Source organism: Lepidochelys kempii, chromosome 8 (assembly GCF_965140265.1).
Source record: "Lepidochelys kempii isolate rLepKem1 chromosome 8, rLepKem1.hap2, whole genome shotgun sequence".
NCBI classification, from domain to species: Eukaryota; Metazoa; Chordata; order Testudines; family Cheloniidae; genus Lepidochelys; species Lepidochelys kempii.
Window position 1 is genome coordinate 48,964,898 of NC_133263.1, and position 16,604 is coordinate 48,981,501.

Below are 16,604 nucleotides of genomic sequence, written 5' to 3' on the forward strand. Positions count from 1 at the left end.
TGTATTGTAGTTTAAATGAATTATTACTCAGAGTTCTGTATTAATATGCCTACTAAGGAATCTATTTGTCAGAAACGTTTCCTGAATCTTTTTTGTTGTCTGTATTGTTACCGACATACTTGCTGACCAGTATTTTGAAATAAATGACCAAAAATAATTGAAATAGGTGTGATTATATTATGTTATTTGACAAATACACAGAATTTTAAAATACTGTGCACAGAATTTTTAAATGTTTGGTGCAGAATTCTCCCAGGAGTAATATATGGGCATGACTTTCAACTCCTAATAATCTAGGAGGAGTTTGTATCTAACAGTTGATGCACTGTGACTCTCCAAATTATAGCTGACTCCGTTTTGTAACACATGGGCTTGAACAACAGTGGTGCAAGAAAAGTGAAAGATTGCAAGGGGTTTGCAAAGTAGTAGTAGGGTTATTCCTCTTACAAACATACAACCATACCTAGCTCCTATATAGCACTTTTCATTAGATCTCAAAGCATTTTACAAAGGAGGACAGTATCAAATAAGTGTATCATGTGATAAAATGTATGTTGGGTACAGAGGGTGGTAGATTCTGATTTATCTCCTTGCACTCTTGCTGCACAGGCTAGAGCTCTCCAACCGCAGTTTCTCACTAGTTATTGTTAGTTTGGCAATGAAAGGCGCAAGTCTGAGGCATCCCATTAGGTGGTGATGTGGTGTGTATTTAAAAAAGCAAAAATGGAATGTTCGTCATGTCTCCCAAAAAAGTAATTCTGAAATCGAGTGCTTCATGTAGGAAAGTGAGCTGAGCCACTGGATTCAGTTTCTGACTTGACTTACAGCAGTTATAACTGTTTAATGTCTCTATTTTTTCCCCTTTTTTCCAGAGACATCTTCAAAATAAAGATTTTGAGTCTTTAAAGGAATCTGCAAAATCCCAGTTTAATCAGGTGAGGCACAAACCTTCTACACTGTAAAGAGTTCATCTGAAAGGGGCAGGTAAAATGCATAAAGTGTTGCTTGGAATCTGCATCAGATACTAGATAGAAAAGTAAGTTAAGTTTTCCACTTTGTGTACATAAAATCATCTTGTTTTGAGACCAATTAATATAGGTGATGGCAACTTCTTGTCTGTTGAAGGTAAATAGCCAGGCAGCTGTATGTATTCATTGTGCACTGCATAATGGTTCTGTGTATTCCTAAAGTGCCCTTGAGTATTCTAGTAAATGAGATGGTAAATTATGTTAGGTGGTTTTATAGGATATAAGAACTTCAGGATGTAGGAGGTTTTTAATAATACATCCTCTGCTGAGAGAGAAAGAGACAGTCTCTCAGCAACACAAAGACAAGGAGCAACCTGATCAGATGTGTGGATGTACTGCAGGAACTGAACATGCTTCACATCTTTGCCTCTCTTTTGCAATAGGAAGTTTTACACTTGATCCTGAAGCCTGATGAGAGCTTGAAATCTCCGTTCAGCAAGTTTCTCAGTGAGGAGCAGCAGTCGGAACTCATCCAAGCACTGAAGGTCCAGGCAGATGATGTGGTCCTGCTGGCAGCTGGAGAGCATGAAAAAGTGGTAGGGAAATCCCTGGCTGGCTGTGAGGACTGAACATCACTGTCTGTTAATATTAATACCTAGCATATTTGTAATTCCTTCCACCTGAGGATCTCCGAGCACGCTGCAAAGATTAATGAACGAAGTCCCACAACCCCCTGTGAGAGAGGTGCTATGAATTCCTTTTCATAGATGGGGAGAGGGAGGCACTGAGAGATGAAGTGACTTGCCCAAATCACACATCAAGAGCAGAACTGGGAAGAGAACCTGGACAAATGTAAATGTGTTCTCTTCCAAGCAGCAGGAGCAGGTGACAAGGTGTGTGGTCATGCAAAGTGCTTCCACTATCCAGAGTTGTGAGGCACAAGCCCAAATAGAGTGACCATTTTTCTCTCTAGCTCACTTTGTGAATTCAGGGTACTGTGGCTAAAGAGAGCCCTCCTCTCTGCTTAGGAAGTCCTTTCCTCAAAGCGGGGATAGTATCTCTTATGGAAATATGACTTTAAATGAGTGTCCAACTCTCGATAGAGACTAATGGTCTCAGCTACAGCTCTGATATAGGGATTATAGTTAAACAGTCTGAATTTCCTCTGATCCTAACATGGGAATACAAAGTAAGTACAGCTCGCAACTAGGATCTTAATGCTTGTGTTAGTCAGCTGTAAGAAAGGTTTTAAAATAGAAAACATACCAGTCAAGGTGGTGAAAACCACACTATTTCATGTTTAAAAATCAGTTCTGGTCCTGGAGCCAGATCCTCAGCTCATGCAAATCGATATAATGAAGATAGACTGGCTTACATCAGCAGAGGATCTGACCCTGATGTGGATGTCAGGATACTCCCGATTAAGTATTATCTCTGAAAACTGTGCTTGCAATTCTTGCTGTTGTTGATTAGGGAAGCAAAGTTGTATCTAGTTGTTAGAGCCAGGAAGCTGTGACTTAGTCTTGGAGTCTATTCCTGGCTTTGCCATTAACGTATTCTGGACCTTGTGTGAGGTTGCCCTGCCTCTCTGTGCCTCCATTTCCTGATATGTAAAATGGGGATATTATTGCTGTCTTAACTCACTAAAGTGTTGTGAGAAGTAAATAATGTTTGTGAAGTGCTTTGAGATCCATGCACAAAAGATGCAATAGAGGGGCAGAGTGTCTTTTTATCCTGTGAATCACTGTGGTTGGCCAGGCGTTGTCCCAATGAGACTGGAGCATTTGGGAAAGATGAACTTTCCAGCTCCTGTTCAGCCTTACTTTGCAGAATCTAGAATGCTGAGGACTGGCAGTAGCTACACAAATGCCTCCCCTGTTATGATGCTGTCTCAGCAAAAGGGTGATGCCTTCTAAAGATGATGCAGCTAATGCAAAAAATGCAGTGAAACTGACATGATGGCGTGTGTGTGTGTGTGTGTGTGTGTGTGTGTGATCCTGTCTCTGTAGAAAATTAACACACACACACACACACACCCCCACCAGAGGATACGATGAGACCCTCCCTAGAGCTCTCTGCTCATGACATTAAACTGGACTTCATCAGTCTCTCTCTATTTCCTTTCCCTCCTCCCCCCCCCCCCCCCCATTTTCAGTGCTTGGTGTTAGGAAATATGCGCTTGGAGTGTGCGAACTTTCTGGAGTCGAGAGGCCTGGTGCTCCGTGATCCCACTGCTTTTCACTTCCTGTGGGTGGTGGATTTCCCGCTATTCCTTCCCAAGGAAGAAAACCCTGCAAAACTGGAATCTGCTCATCACCCCTTCACGGCCCCTCACCCGTCAGACACCGGGCTCCTGTACTCTGAGCCTGCAAAGGTGACTATGACCATCATGCCTTTCACTCTGGCTTAATTTTTTCAAATTGACTTTCCTTGAAAAAGTGTGCAAGGTGCAACTTTAGCTGCTGTATTAAGGGACATTAATTAATGGAAATAAAATATGCATTCTACATATCTGCTGAGGAAAGGTGGATCCCAGGTTACCCAGAACTGGCAAATACCTAAGTGTGTGTCACCAGTTAACTGGCTTACTTCCTGAAGACTTATGGGAAACAATTGATATAGAGGAGTTTCACTGGAAGGCAAAACTGGGTCAGAACTCTTCCCTACAAGTCTCTGAAGATGGGTGTTACATTCGTCTGTAGAGCTGTAAGGATTAGGCAGTTACTATCTGATGTGTTTCTGCTTCAGTAGTACAGTCTTGATCTTGAGCTCAGATGTAAGGGGTCATTTAACAGGAGCAACCTAAGGGCTTCACTACCCAGGGGCAGTAAGAGAGGGATTTGATTAATTGTCAGTACTGCCAGTCCCAGGAGATTTGGGGGAATAACAGCAACATCTGCAGAAAGGGTTTTGGGGGTTTTGTTTTGTTTTACAACTTTCCTAAGAATCCAGTTGCAATGAGAACAGTGGCCGCAACCAAGTCTTAGTGGGAGTTTGTTCAATCTATGAAGGACTTTCTGAGGGAGAAGCCCTGCATTTGGCTTCCTGAGTGTGTCGCAGATCAGGATTGGTGGTGCGCCAGTTGGTGGTGCCATGGCTGTGTGTGGTTCCTGGAACTGCATCAGCAAGAGGGAGAGAGCAATATCACAAATGAGGCACTGGGAGAGCTGTGAGGGGGGGAGAAGGGAGGCTTGCACAGCAACTACTTGCACTCTGCCTGGCATTGTGCAATGCTGATCCAAAGCCCACAGAAATGCATCTTTCTCTTGGCTTCAGTGGGCTTTGGATCAGGTCCAGGATAAGCATTCTTCACTTATCAAAGCATGAAATTTGAGACCCACAATGGAATTAGTTGGAAAGATTCCTCCTGGTAGTGGTTTAAACATCCTGTTGGACCCCTCCAAATGTCTGAGATATCGTTGATAAAGCAAAATTGTAATGTGTCTTTTTTTTCATCAGACTGTTGGCAATCTGAGCTACGAATAATCTGAGCACAGTGAACTGCACCCCGGGCATGCTAATGCACTTGTCTGTCTCCCATCCTCCAGGTCCGTAGCCAGCACTATGATCTTGTGCTGAATGGCAGTGAGATTGGAGGTGGTTCCATCCGAATCCATAATGCAGAGCAGCAACGTTTTGTTCTTGAGACAGTGCTGAAGGTAACAGCCTGCAAAAGTTTCCTATGCCCTCTCGGAATTTTTAAATTAAAATAGACACATTTAAAAACCTCAAACTAGTTTGCAAATGGTGCAATTATTGGTTATAGAAATCCAGAGGAATTAGGTTTACTAACAACAATGTTGTGCCAATTGGAGCATCTCATTGACACACAGATGCCCTATTTGTGAAGACACTAAAGGGACTCTGTAAAGTAAAAAATTATAACACCCAATCTCGCAAACATTTATGCACCTGTTTACTTACGTGAGTGGTCCCATTGATACGATACACTGGCTTATTCCTCTGTTGAGATTGATATCTCTCACTCCTCTCATGATTTTGGGAGTCATGCATGTAAATTTCTTCCCTCCTAGCTCCCTGAGAATGGTGATGCTCATGATATCTATCTTTTATATACTGTTTTTCATCTTTAGATCTTAAAGTACTTTACAGATGGGGAAACTGAGGCACAGAGCTATGAAGTCACTTGTCCAAGGTCACCAGCAAAGCTGGGAATAGAACGTAGGTTTCCCAAGTCTCAGTCCAGTGTGCTATCCAATAGGCAACACTGTCTCCCAAATCTATATAGGACTGGAGGTGGAATACCAGTTCTGTCTTCCATGAAGTGTGAGGAAACGACCATAACTCACACAAGAGGTGAAGAATCATGTGTGCCTATAGTACCAGTATACAATGACTTATAGTTTCAATTAAAAAACCCTGTGCTACTGGGTTGCTGAACCCTGGAGTTCATCTAATTCCTGGTGTCTCACTAAGGAAGTTGGGAGCTTGTCAAAGAAGCATTTATTGTGTATAAAACATCAAGCAACTAGTTACTGGCTTTTGATACAAAACATAACTTATAACTAGCGTTGCCTTCTGAAATAGTTTCACATATATTACTGAATGATAGCTTGTTTGCTTCGGACAAGTTACTTTAGGTGGTAGAGCTTCTTTGTTATCTATTATGACAGTGATGGTAGTGGGGAGCAGGGAAGGATGTCAAGTGACCACCACCATGGTAATACAGGTAATGAAATGTGACTCTCAGTCCCAAGTAGTGGATGACTCAGCCTCCCTTCCATATCCAATACAAGCGTTTGTTGCTCAAGATGACATTTTGTGTGTAATGTTTCAGGAGGATCCTGAGCTGCTTTCCCACCTGCTTGAGGCTTTGAAGTGTGGAGCGCCCCCTCATGGAGGAATTGCTTTAGGTAGGTGCACTGCATCTCTCCCAGTGGGAGATGCTTCCTCAAGACACAACTGTGCTGGTGACTTTTCACTGGCATATCAGGACTCAAATCATAGCAACAAACTAAATATCAAGAAAGGGGGCTTGTGCCAGTTATCAAAAACCCTTTCCCCTCCTGATCAGGACTGCAGTGGTGGCATCACTGTTCATGCTCACCTTGTCTCTCCACTTCTGATCCTGCATTACTGTCACTCTTCATTCTGCCTAGAGCATTCAGAGAGGAACATGGATCCCACTGGCAACACCAAAGGGGCACGCACTGTGCTCATAGGACTGCAGTGAGTGTGAGGGAGGAGACAGGTTCTCATAGTGTTGTGTTTTCAGTTCTTACATGCAGACTTGGTTGCAGGCATCTGGGTCCTGAGAACAGTCCTTGTCTGCAGCCCTAGAGATAGCACCCTCATAGAAATTAAGTCCTTTAGTCTTGTCACTTGGCCACTGCAGGATTGTTTCCCTTCAGTGCATGTCCTAGTGTTTATATCCAACCTAGTCCTAAATGTCCCAAGCAACACCTACCCCTTCCTAAAGGAAACTATTCTACAGCCTGAAAGAGCTCACCATTACAGAACTTTAACCCATCAGCCCTTTTCTTAATTTCATCCCATCGGTCCTTCGTGTCACCTTAAATAATTCCTCTTCCTCCTTGGTATTTCCACCCTTCAAAGATCTGTAGATGCCTTTCCCCAGTCGTAGCTCCTACTTGATTGTCGCTGAACCCTGCTAGTGCATATTTCACTCTTCAAGTGCATTGTGAGAAGCTTTTCTAAAACTTAAAAAAGCAGGTTTTAAATCTCCAAACAAGGCAAGGAGAGTGTAGTTGATGTGTTAATACAAGTACTATGATGTAAGAAAGCTACTTGGAAATCTGAGCTGCTTGCTTCCTGCTCTCTCGGGGGTGCTTGTGATATCACTCATTCTGGCAGAAAAACCAGGATGCCTGCATCTGAGATTGCTCATGGCCTTAAGGATGTGGTAATCCATCTCAGAAGTGGTCAGTCTCCAGTGCTATTTACACAGCTTTACAGCAATGGCCATGTAGTGTTTTCCTCTTAGAATTTTGCGGGTTTGGGCTATAGCTTTTAAACTAAGATTTGCTTTCACCTTTAGTCTTCCCGTATAGCTCAATCCCCTCCAATTATCTGCTTGCCCTTGTTCTTCCCTGACACCTCCACCCTTGTTTATCTACATCTGTTAAGGTGCTGAGACCTGACCCCTTGTTCTAGGTGTAGTCTCAGCCAAGCCCTAGTGAGCGACTGCCACCTTCCTGGTCTGTGGTGTGATGTCTTTGCCTTTTCAGCACAATTGCATAGGGCTTTTCTTAGCAACACTACACTGCACACTCTTATTTAATTTGCTATTCACTGTCAGCCCTAGGCCAGCTTATCATGTTCTCCTGTCCATTCAGTCCCAGTTTCTGATTATTTTTCCCCAGATGTGCTACCTTCTCCTGGTTTCCAGTAATGTTGTTTCCTGCCTTGCATAAAGTTTTATAGATTCAGAGGGAAGTAATGTGGGGCTGTAACACAAGTATTTTAACTAATTTGGTGTCTGCTTCTAGGACTTGACAGACTGATCTGTCTCGTGGCTGGAGCTCCAAGTATTCGAGATGTCATTGCATTCCCCAAATCCTTCAAGGGACATGACCTTATGAGCAATGCTCCAGATTACATCACCACTGAGGAGCTAGAGCCATACCACATCCAGGTTGCATGGCCTGCGGCAGAAGCAGAGGCAAACAAGAACTGACTCAAAGCAAGTGATTGTACCTGATCCTACTGTCAGCATTGTTCCCACTCTGCTTTCCAAGGGCAGAAAACATCAGCTGATGTAGGGCGTATACTATGGGTCATACCACTGAACTTCCAGAAGATAATAGTGACTACTTCCCTTTGGGAGGGAGGGAAGGATGAATTGAAGAGCAAAGGAAAAAAAACAGGTTGCTTTTCTCTCTCTCTAATGTAGTACAGAGGGGAAGGTTGGGACCACTGGCATGGGGTGTGGTGGCGGGTTTGGCATTTCTTTTTATTTTGAAATGTACCTAATGGAGAATGGGAAAGATCACCTGGAAAAGATCACATGTTAGCTTCTTTTTCAGATTACCTGTATCATGAGAATCATGAAATCATGGTTAGCTGAGGACTAGACTTTCCTGTTAGAACAGAGCTGCCCTGGGCTGAGAGCCACATATAGCCTATGGAGAGCCCTAAACATGTATCTGCAGGATGAGGATAAAACAGATCAACTACAGCTTACTGCTGGTGAACTCAACAATGACCAGTATCTGCTCACTTATTGAGAAGCACATAAGATTGTACATTTATCTTTTTAAAAATCATGTATGCCTGTGAGTATCTGCAACCCTTGGGAACTTGGCAAGTTACAAACGCTCTTGGGGCTTGCAGTTTTGGTTGTCCTTGTAATAACCCCAAATGGAAAGTAGATCTGTGTTGGGGCCTGTGGTCCTGGTGCTTTTATATTTATCTTTCTAAACTTTTATGTTTGTAAATAAAGTTCAGTCCAGGAAACAAGAATAGTCTTTAACGGAACATTGCTTTAAACATTGCTTTAAAGTGCTTTTCTCTTTAACGTCAAGAAACTGATCAAAAGGAACACTTACAGTGGAATTTACTTACAGATGAGTCCAGAGTACTAGGGGGCCAGGAAAGAAAAGCTCTGATCATCGAGAAAGTTTGACAGCTCCAGATTCATACCACCTCCCTCTACAAAGATTCTGCTCTAGTTGTGATAAAGCTGCATGTGGCTCCTTGAAAGCTGTCAGACATGCATTGTGGCTCCCACTGCCACTAATGCAGCCAATCACAGGAGAAGTTCCTGTGATTATCATACAGGAGTGCAAACTCAGACGGCAGCCTGCCCACCCAAACCTCTCTGCTCTGCTTCCACACTTCTCAGCTGTAAGAGCGCAGCAGGCCCTGCCAAAGGAACCTCCAGTAGACATCCGCTCTCTGTGGAGCATGTAGGCTCAAGTGAATGGAAAAGGGACAGCAAAAAGATAAGGAGAAGAATGGCTGAAAAAGCTAGAAAAGTGGACCAACAAGAGAGAACGGAGCAACTGTGCCATGATTTGGTGTAGCAGGACATGGCAGGTGGGAACTTCCATGCGAGTGGAGGGAGACTTTCCCAGATGTGTGACGGACAGGTCTCCCTGATGTGCTCAGGGTCTAACTAATCACCATATATGGGGTCAGTAAGGAATTTTCCCCCAGCTCAGATTTGGCAGAGACCTTGAAGGTGTTTTGCCTCCCTCTGCAGTGTGGGGCACGGGTCACTTGCTAGTTTGAACTAGAGTAAATGGTGGATTCTCTGTCATTTGAAGTCTTTAAATCATGGTTTGAGGACTTCAGTAACTCAGCCAGAGCTTATGGGTCTATTAAAGGAGTAGGTAGGTGAAGTTCTGTAGCCTGCGATGAGCAGGAGGTCAGACTAGAAAATCATGATAGTCCCTTCTGGCCTTAAAGTCTGAGTCCAGAAGGAAGCTGGGAATTTCCAAGCTAAACTGGAGATTCAGTGAGTAGTGTTCTTCCATCTGAACCAATGCCTTGAGGTTGGAGATACCTTCTTTCAGTTGAGATGTAGCTGAGATCCTGACCAGCTGCAATCATTCCTAGCTGTCTTTCTCCTAATTTGCTTGAGTGCATGTGTGCCCTTTTAGCGAAATCAGCTTGCTGATTGGCAGTTGCTATATTGCCATGTCAGCAAGATATCTTCCTTTGTTTTAGGCAGTGTTACTGTAGCCGTGTTGGTCCCAGGATATTAGAGAGACAATGTGGGTGAGGTAATATCTTTTATTGGACCAACTTCTGTTGGAGAGCAAGACAAGTTTTTGAGCTTACACATAGCTCTTCTGACCAGGGTCTCTCAGGCAGAAGCAGCTCTGTCCTGCTCTCCACCCAGCTGCCAGGGAGAGCAGCCAAACATGCTGTGGGGGGAGGCATAGGGAGAGGAGGACAGAGCCTCCCCCCCCCCCCCCCCACGCAGGTAACGTGGGGTGGAGAGAGCGCGGTGGCTCCAGGCTGGCCACAAGGCAGGGGGTGGTCAGTGGGCAGAGGAGATGTGGGGTGATCATGTCCTCCCCTTTAGATTGTGCCCCTCCTAGTATGGGGAGGCACAAGTCATCTATACTGGAAGGTTTCAGGTACAACTGCACCCGACCTTCCTACCAAAGGTGGTTTCGCAGTTCCATAGTAACCAGTATGTCTCTGTCAAGGTTCCTCCCCCACTCTGAACTCTAGGGTACAGATGTGGGGACCTACATGAAAACCTCCTAAGCTTACCTTTACCAGCTTAGGTTAAAACTTCCCCAAGGTACAAATTAATTTTATCCTTTGTCCTTGGAATAACCACTGCCACCACCAAACTCTAACTGGGTTTACTGGGAAACGTAGTTTGGACACGTCTTTCCCCCCAAAATCCTCCCAACCCTTGCACCTCACTTCCTGGGAAAGGTTTGGTAAAAATCCTCACCAATTTGCATAGGTGACCACAGACCCAAACCCTTGGATCTGAGAACAATGAAAAAGCATTCAGTTTTCTTACAAGAAGACTTTTAATAGAAATATAAGTAAATAGGAGTAAAGGAATCACCCCTGTAAAATCAGGATGGTAGGTACCTTACAGGGTAATTAGATTCAAAACATAGAGAATCCCTCTAGGCAAAACCTTAAGTTACAAAAAAGACACACAGACAGAAATAGTCATTCTATTCAGCACAATTCTTTTCTCAGCCATTTAAAGAAATCATAATCTAACGGGGGATTTTAAAGGGGTTTACCCTTCCCTTTACATTTATGACAGTCTCCCTACCAGTCTTCTATCCAAAAACCACATGCTAACAGTGAGGAACCAGACACTTCACTGGCTGGATTTTAGGCGTGCACTAGCCTTTTACATAGAAAGGACTAAACCCTTTCAGAAATGCACTCAGCTTTTTGTAGCCATTGTAGACAGAATTAAAGGCCTTCCTGTCTCAACCCAGAGAATTTTATCATGGATCACTTCCTGTATCCACACATGCTGTGACCTAGTGAAGGTCCCGGCTCCTCCACTGACAGCCCATTCTACAAGGGCTCAAGCATCAGCGGCAGCAGCCCTGGTTCAAGTTCTGATTCAGGACATTTGTAGAGGGGCAGCGTGGTCATCAGTCCACACTTTTGTGTCCAACCGCCATCACCCAGCAAGCTAGGGACTATGTGGGTTTCAGCCAAACAATGTTACAGTCAGCATGCCAATGAACTCCGAACCCTCCACCTGCGGAACTGCTTGGGAGTCACCTACATTGGAATGGACATGAGCAAGCACTCGAAGAATTAAAAGCGATTACTAACCTTCCATAACTGTTGTTCTTTGAGATGTGTTGCTCATGTGCATTCCAAAACCCACCCTGCCTGCCTCTCTGTCGGAGTCAGTCAGCAAGAAGGAACTGAGAAGTCGGCAGGGCCCTTTATACCATTATACCAACTCTATGAGGGTGTGACTCCAGAGGGCACCAGAGCCAACCAGATGGATACCACCTAGTGAAAACTTTCTGGCGGTGGTGCTCGGGGCAAGCACACAAACCTACATTGGAATGGACGTGAGCAACACATCTCAAAGAACAACAGTTATGGAAGGTTAATAACCATTTTTTGGTCAGCATCTCTTGCTTTTTGAAAATACCACTTAGTCTGCACATGACAATTTAAACTGGAAACCAAAAGGTGTTCTGTGTATGTGTATATAATTTATATATTATCAAATAGATTTATAAGACAATAATCTGAGTGTCTAAAGATTTCACAAAGTATCAGAGAGGTAGCTGTGTTAGTCTGTATCCACAAAAACAACAAGGAGTCCGGTGGCACCTTAAAGACTAACAGATTTATTTGAGCATAAGCTTTCGTGGGTAAAAAAAACCCACTTCTTCAGATGCATTCGAAAGTTTATGCTCAAATAAATCTGTTAGTCTTTAAGGTGCCACCAGACTCCTTGTTGTTTTTAAAGATTTTACAGACACTTGCTACACCCCTTCTCACTTCCACCCAGCTGCTGCCATGTCCTTTCCATGCATGTGAAAAACAAAACGATGAGAAAACAACGTCTCTGGAGAACAGTGGTGGTTGTCCATGCCATGGCCCCTACGTTAAGCACAGTTGCTCTTTGTTGGGAATAGAAATACCAGCTGAGCATGTCATGGGTGGGGATTTGTTTTGTGTTTCTTTGCTTTAGACAGGATGGGAATTCACGACTGGTTTGCATTTCTCCTAGAATTTCCCACTCCCTTTTAAAGGCAACGCCTGTCTGTGCTAGTTGTGACACTAGATTTATACCAACTACTACCACTGGCCACTATTGAGGCTGACCAGTGGAAGGTTGCTTTAATTCTTTCATGGGTTTTATTTGCACTAGAGAATTGAACCCTGGTACATACTGCATACAGAAACTGCAGTGATAAAGTGATCTAAGAACCGCTGTAGAATAGAACAGTAGCCAATCTAGTGGAATAGCAGTGGTGTAAGTACTGTGGGCATGTATTAGCCATGCCAGTTTCAGTGAAGGTTGCTTGTAGCTTTGCCCCACATCCATACTAACATTGTATCATCATGACAGGTGCACTGCCCTCTGGCTAACTGTCCCACAGTTCTTGGCAGTGGCTTGTGGAGGAATTCAGACTGGCCTTCAGGGAGCCCACTGGAATTGTGGGAGAGGGGTGAAGTGACCAGATGTCCTATTCTTTTTGCAGCTAATCTTGTTTTTCAGCTGTCTTGCAAATTTGGAGCCTTAAAACTGGCCCATACTGTATGCTCGGCGGCTCCTCCTCCCTAGAGGGAGTGCTCTGGGAAACCATTCTCCACGGTCCCTGAGGGCAACAACACTTCCAGTGAGCATGGGGCCCAGGGGTGAGATGGGGTGAATGCAGGGAACAGGTTCCCCAGGGAGTAGGTGTGACATATGGGCTCTTCTCTTCCCTCCACCCCACCCCCAAACTTTGATAATCTGGTTACTTTCAAACTCCCATAATTCCCTGGGGAAGAGTTCCATAAATCTAAGGGTGCTAGCACCGTTTCCTAGTCCTCTCAACATGGGGCCAGAGTGAATGCTCTGCTCTGGCTCCTGGTTCAGCAAAGAGAGGCCCCTGATCCAGCATTGGTGAAGCAGCAGCAAGCTGGCTTCAGTGGAGGATGTCGCAGTAGTAACTCTGGAGAGAGAGGCACTGAGGCAAGCGGTGCAGATTGCATGATGCACCTGCCTCCACCATCCTTACGCAACCCAGAAGCTAGTTACAAGGACTTAGTATTATTTGTGGAACAGCTTTCAGTACTTTTGATGCTTTTCAGTACTTGATGCTGCTTTTACCCCCTCGAAAGGCCGACAGCCCTCTGTTTTCTATTTCCAAGTGCTCTATTTAACAGAACAGGCAAAGTGTGTGCAGCAGCTCGAGCAGCTTCCCCAAATGCCCTGCGGATGTGCTTCAGACTTGATCTGGAGGACGGTCCTAAAGCTGAGAAGGGAGTTCATTCTCCAGGCCCAGTCAGTCATTAGTTTTTTCTACTGAAGCTGCCAGCCAGAGAGAACACTTGTGATGAGGAATGTGTGGTTGGGTGGGAGTTTAGGCTCCAAATGCTTGCCCTTTAGGAACCTGGCTGTTGGCCATCACCTTTTTATTTATTTATTTTTTTCTCAAAGCCACATTTATCTCTAATTATTTTTCCTTTTCCTGCTCTCCACCTCAGTTCCTATCCGCATCACACACCAAGGTCCAAATTCTCTGCTGATGTAATTGAAATAATGGCATTATACCTAGAGAGAAACTTGGCCCCAAATTTCAGTCCTTAGCACGTTTTAATAGGCTTATTAATAAACCTCCATAATCAGGAGTTTATAAAAAGAAACCCTGCCCCAGGATTGTCATAGTAGGGAGAAATGTGCCATCTCAATCTGATGTCCCACTCCTTCCAATGTGGGAGTTTGTCCCTGAATTTCACAGAATTCTCAGCAGGCAACAGACGCTTTTGCCAGAGCTTCCAAAGGTGGCTGGAAAACAGTAGAGCTGTAAAAATCAGATCCGGGTTTGGATTTCAACACCACAAAACTCAGGCATGTTCAGGCTCTAGGGGTTTTGTTTAGATCACTACAAAGATAGGAGTTCTTTGCAAAATTCACCTTGACGAGAGACATAACGCTTGCTGCGCCCTGGCACCAGTGTGGATGCCCTGGACTGTTAATGCACTCTGATCGGCCTCCAGAAGTGTCCCACAGTACCTATTCTCGCCATTCTGGTCATCACTTTGAATTCTACTACCCTACCCTCAGGTGACCAACCATCAGACCCCCCTTTTAAATTCTGTGGGAATTTTGAAAATCCCCTTCCTGTTTGCTCAGCAAGGCGTGGAGTGCTCAGTGAATATTTTCAGGTCACCATGCCTCCACGTGCCAGACAATCCCCAGTATGGAGCAATGGCTAGGTTCTGGACCTCATCAGTGTTTGGTGGGAGGAAGCTGTCCGGTCCCACCTGCGCTCCAGCTGTAGAAATTACGATACCTTCGGGTAGATATCAAGGGACATGATGGAAAGGGCTATGACCAGAATGCACAGCAGTGCAGGGTTAAAGTGAAGGAGCTGCAAAATGCCTACCGTAAAGCCCGCGAGGCAAACAGCCTCTCCGGTGCAACCTGCCATTTCTACAAAGAGCTGGATGCAGTATTTGGGGGTGACCCCACCTCCACTCCGAGGATCACCATGGATACTTCACAGCCCAGTTCAACAAGGCAGGGGGAGGAGGAGGAAAGCATCAGCAACGGTGCTGAGGAGGAGGGAGACACCACGGCATCCCTAGATGCATGCAGCCAGGAGCTGTTCTCAAGCCAGGAGGAAGGTAGCCAGTCACAGCAGCTGGTGCTTGGGAAAGGACAAACACCAGAGGAGGTGCCTGGTAAGTGGCTTTTATTTTGGGAAGGAAGTTGTTCAGTGCGGGCTCTTGGGGCGAGAAGGGTTAGGGCTGCATGCATGCCTAGATGCAGAATAGGGCATTGATGTGCTCTCACATCACGGTAATCGGCCTCAGTGGTCTCTTCAAAGGTCTCATGCAGAAGCTGGGCAATGCGCTTGCACAGGTTCCTTGGGAGAGCTACTGTGTTCCTTGTCCCAGTCAGGCTAACATATCCGCACCACTGTGCCATGAGGGGCGGGGGGACCATTGCTGCACACAGGCAAGCTGCGGAAGCCACATTGCAGTAGAAGACCCTCCCTTGCATCCCAGGTCACCCTCAGCAGCGAGATATCTTCCAGGACAAACTCCTTTTGAAAATGTGGGGACAGTGTTCAGTATAGGGGCCCCCTGCAGCTATTAGTTCTCCCCAAGGCACAGAATCCCAGAGGACAGTACATCCGTGAAACAATCAGTCCCCCTTGCCCCTGTGCTTACTCACCATTTTGGGGCTCCTGTGGGTTGTGTGTGCTCACTTTGGGATGGGAAAATTCTGCTATTGTGTAGACTGTGCTCGTCTTTAAGTACGGGCGAATCATTGCTCTGTCTGGTGTGAAGAATGCTTTCTCTGTTAAGTGTTGCATTTTGCCTTTACAGATGCAACCTTGAGATCTCAGCCGTCTGTGTTATCACCGGCCAAAAGACTCCAAAGAATTAGGAAGAGGCCCCGTAGAAGCAAAGAGGACATGCTGCATGAAGTAATGCAGCAGTCCCTTAATGAAAATCAAAAAGCGCAAGAGTGGCGGGAGAGTGAAAGGAGGGTCCGCCAGCAGAATGCGGATCACCGGCACCAAAGCATGGAGCGGCTGCTAAGCATTATGGAGCGCCAAGCGGACTTGATGCATGCGCTTATAGCCATGCAGGTGGAGCACTACCGCGCCCACCTCTCCCTGCAGCCCTTGTCCCAAAACTCTTTCCCTTGTGCCACCATGTCACCTCCAACCCACTTTCCCCCACATCCGGGTTCTTATCACCACCAGCTGCCTCCAACACCTGTAGCTTCACCACCCAGCCCTGCAAACTATGACCTTTACCCACTGCGCTCAACTCCAATCACCATGCATTTTAGCCAGCCTGAAGTGCAGCACTCATTGTACAGCACTCCAGACAGGAAGGCTGAGTATGATAACAGGACATATGCAAATCTGTGATTGAGCCATTCACCACACCACCCCCTTGCCCTTTCTGTTCCCAAGCAGTTGTGTTTCTTTCAATAAATTAATTTTCTTTTAAATAAATGGATTTTTTGGCTTTGAAAACATTCTTTATTATTGCATTAAGTAAAAGATATCTTAGCCCAGGAAAGCAACAGGCACTGCAAGTCAGTGTAGCAAACACAGATTCCTACTAACATTGGAACCACCGCTCTTCACTCCTGTGCAGGGCACCAAACATTACTGTTGGCTTTCAGCCTCAGATTGCTCCCTTAAGACATCCCTAATCCTTGCAGCCCCACACTGGGCCCCTCTAATAGCCCTCTCTCTTGCTATTCAAATTCAGCCTCCAGGTGTTCATAGAATCATAGAATATCAGGGTTGGAAGGGACCCCAGAAGGTCATCTAGTCCAACCCCCTGCTCGAAGCAGGACCAATTCCCAGTTAAATCATCCCAGCCAGGGCTTTGTCAAGCCTGACTTTAAAAACCTCTAAGGAAGGAGATTCTACCACCTCCCTAGGTAACGCATTCCAGTGTTTCACCACCCTCTTACTGAAAAAGTTTTTCCTAATATCCAATCTAAAC

General features: G+C 45.2%; 2 protein-coding genes across 8 annotated transcripts in view; both read left to right on the forward strand.

The window, feature by feature from the left end:
- DARS2 (aspartyl-tRNA synthetase 2, mitochondrial) overlaps positions 1-8,879 on the forward strand; it is a 33,441-nt gene extending 24,562 nt beyond the window's left edge. For 5 of the 7 annotated variants that reach the window (XM_073356403.1, XM_073356400.1, XM_073356402.1 and 2 more), the window contains 6 exons: positions 873-935; positions 1,412-1,564; positions 3,124-3,342; positions 4,517-4,627; positions 5,767-5,842; positions 7,439-8,879. In XM_073356403.1, coding sequence (XP_073212504.1) covers positions 873-935; positions 1,412-1,564; positions 3,124-3,342; positions 4,517-4,627; positions 5,767-5,842; positions 7,439-7,626 — 810 coding nt within the window. In that variant the 3' untranslated portion in view covers positions 7,627-8,879. Of the gene's footprint in view, positions 1-872; positions 936-1,411; positions 1,565-3,123; positions 3,343-4,516; positions 4,628-5,062; positions 5,286-5,766; positions 5,844-7,438 lie in introns of those variants that run through there. The other 2 variants (XM_073356404.1, XM_073356405.1) reach the window with 2 other exon arrangements.
- Positions 8,880-11,865: 2,986 nt separating this feature from the next.
- LOC140915875 (uncharacterized) lies at positions 11,866-16,065 on the forward strand. The gene is made up of 2 exons (XM_073356411.1): positions 11,866-14,810; positions 15,462-16,065. Exons 1-2 carry the CDS (start codon positions 14,618-14,620, stop codon positions 16,013-16,015), a joined length of 747 nt encoding a protein of 248 aa, XP_073212512.1. The 5' UTR covers positions 11,866-14,617; the 3' UTR covers positions 16,016-16,065.
- Positions 16,066-16,604: the final 539 nt, after the last annotated feature.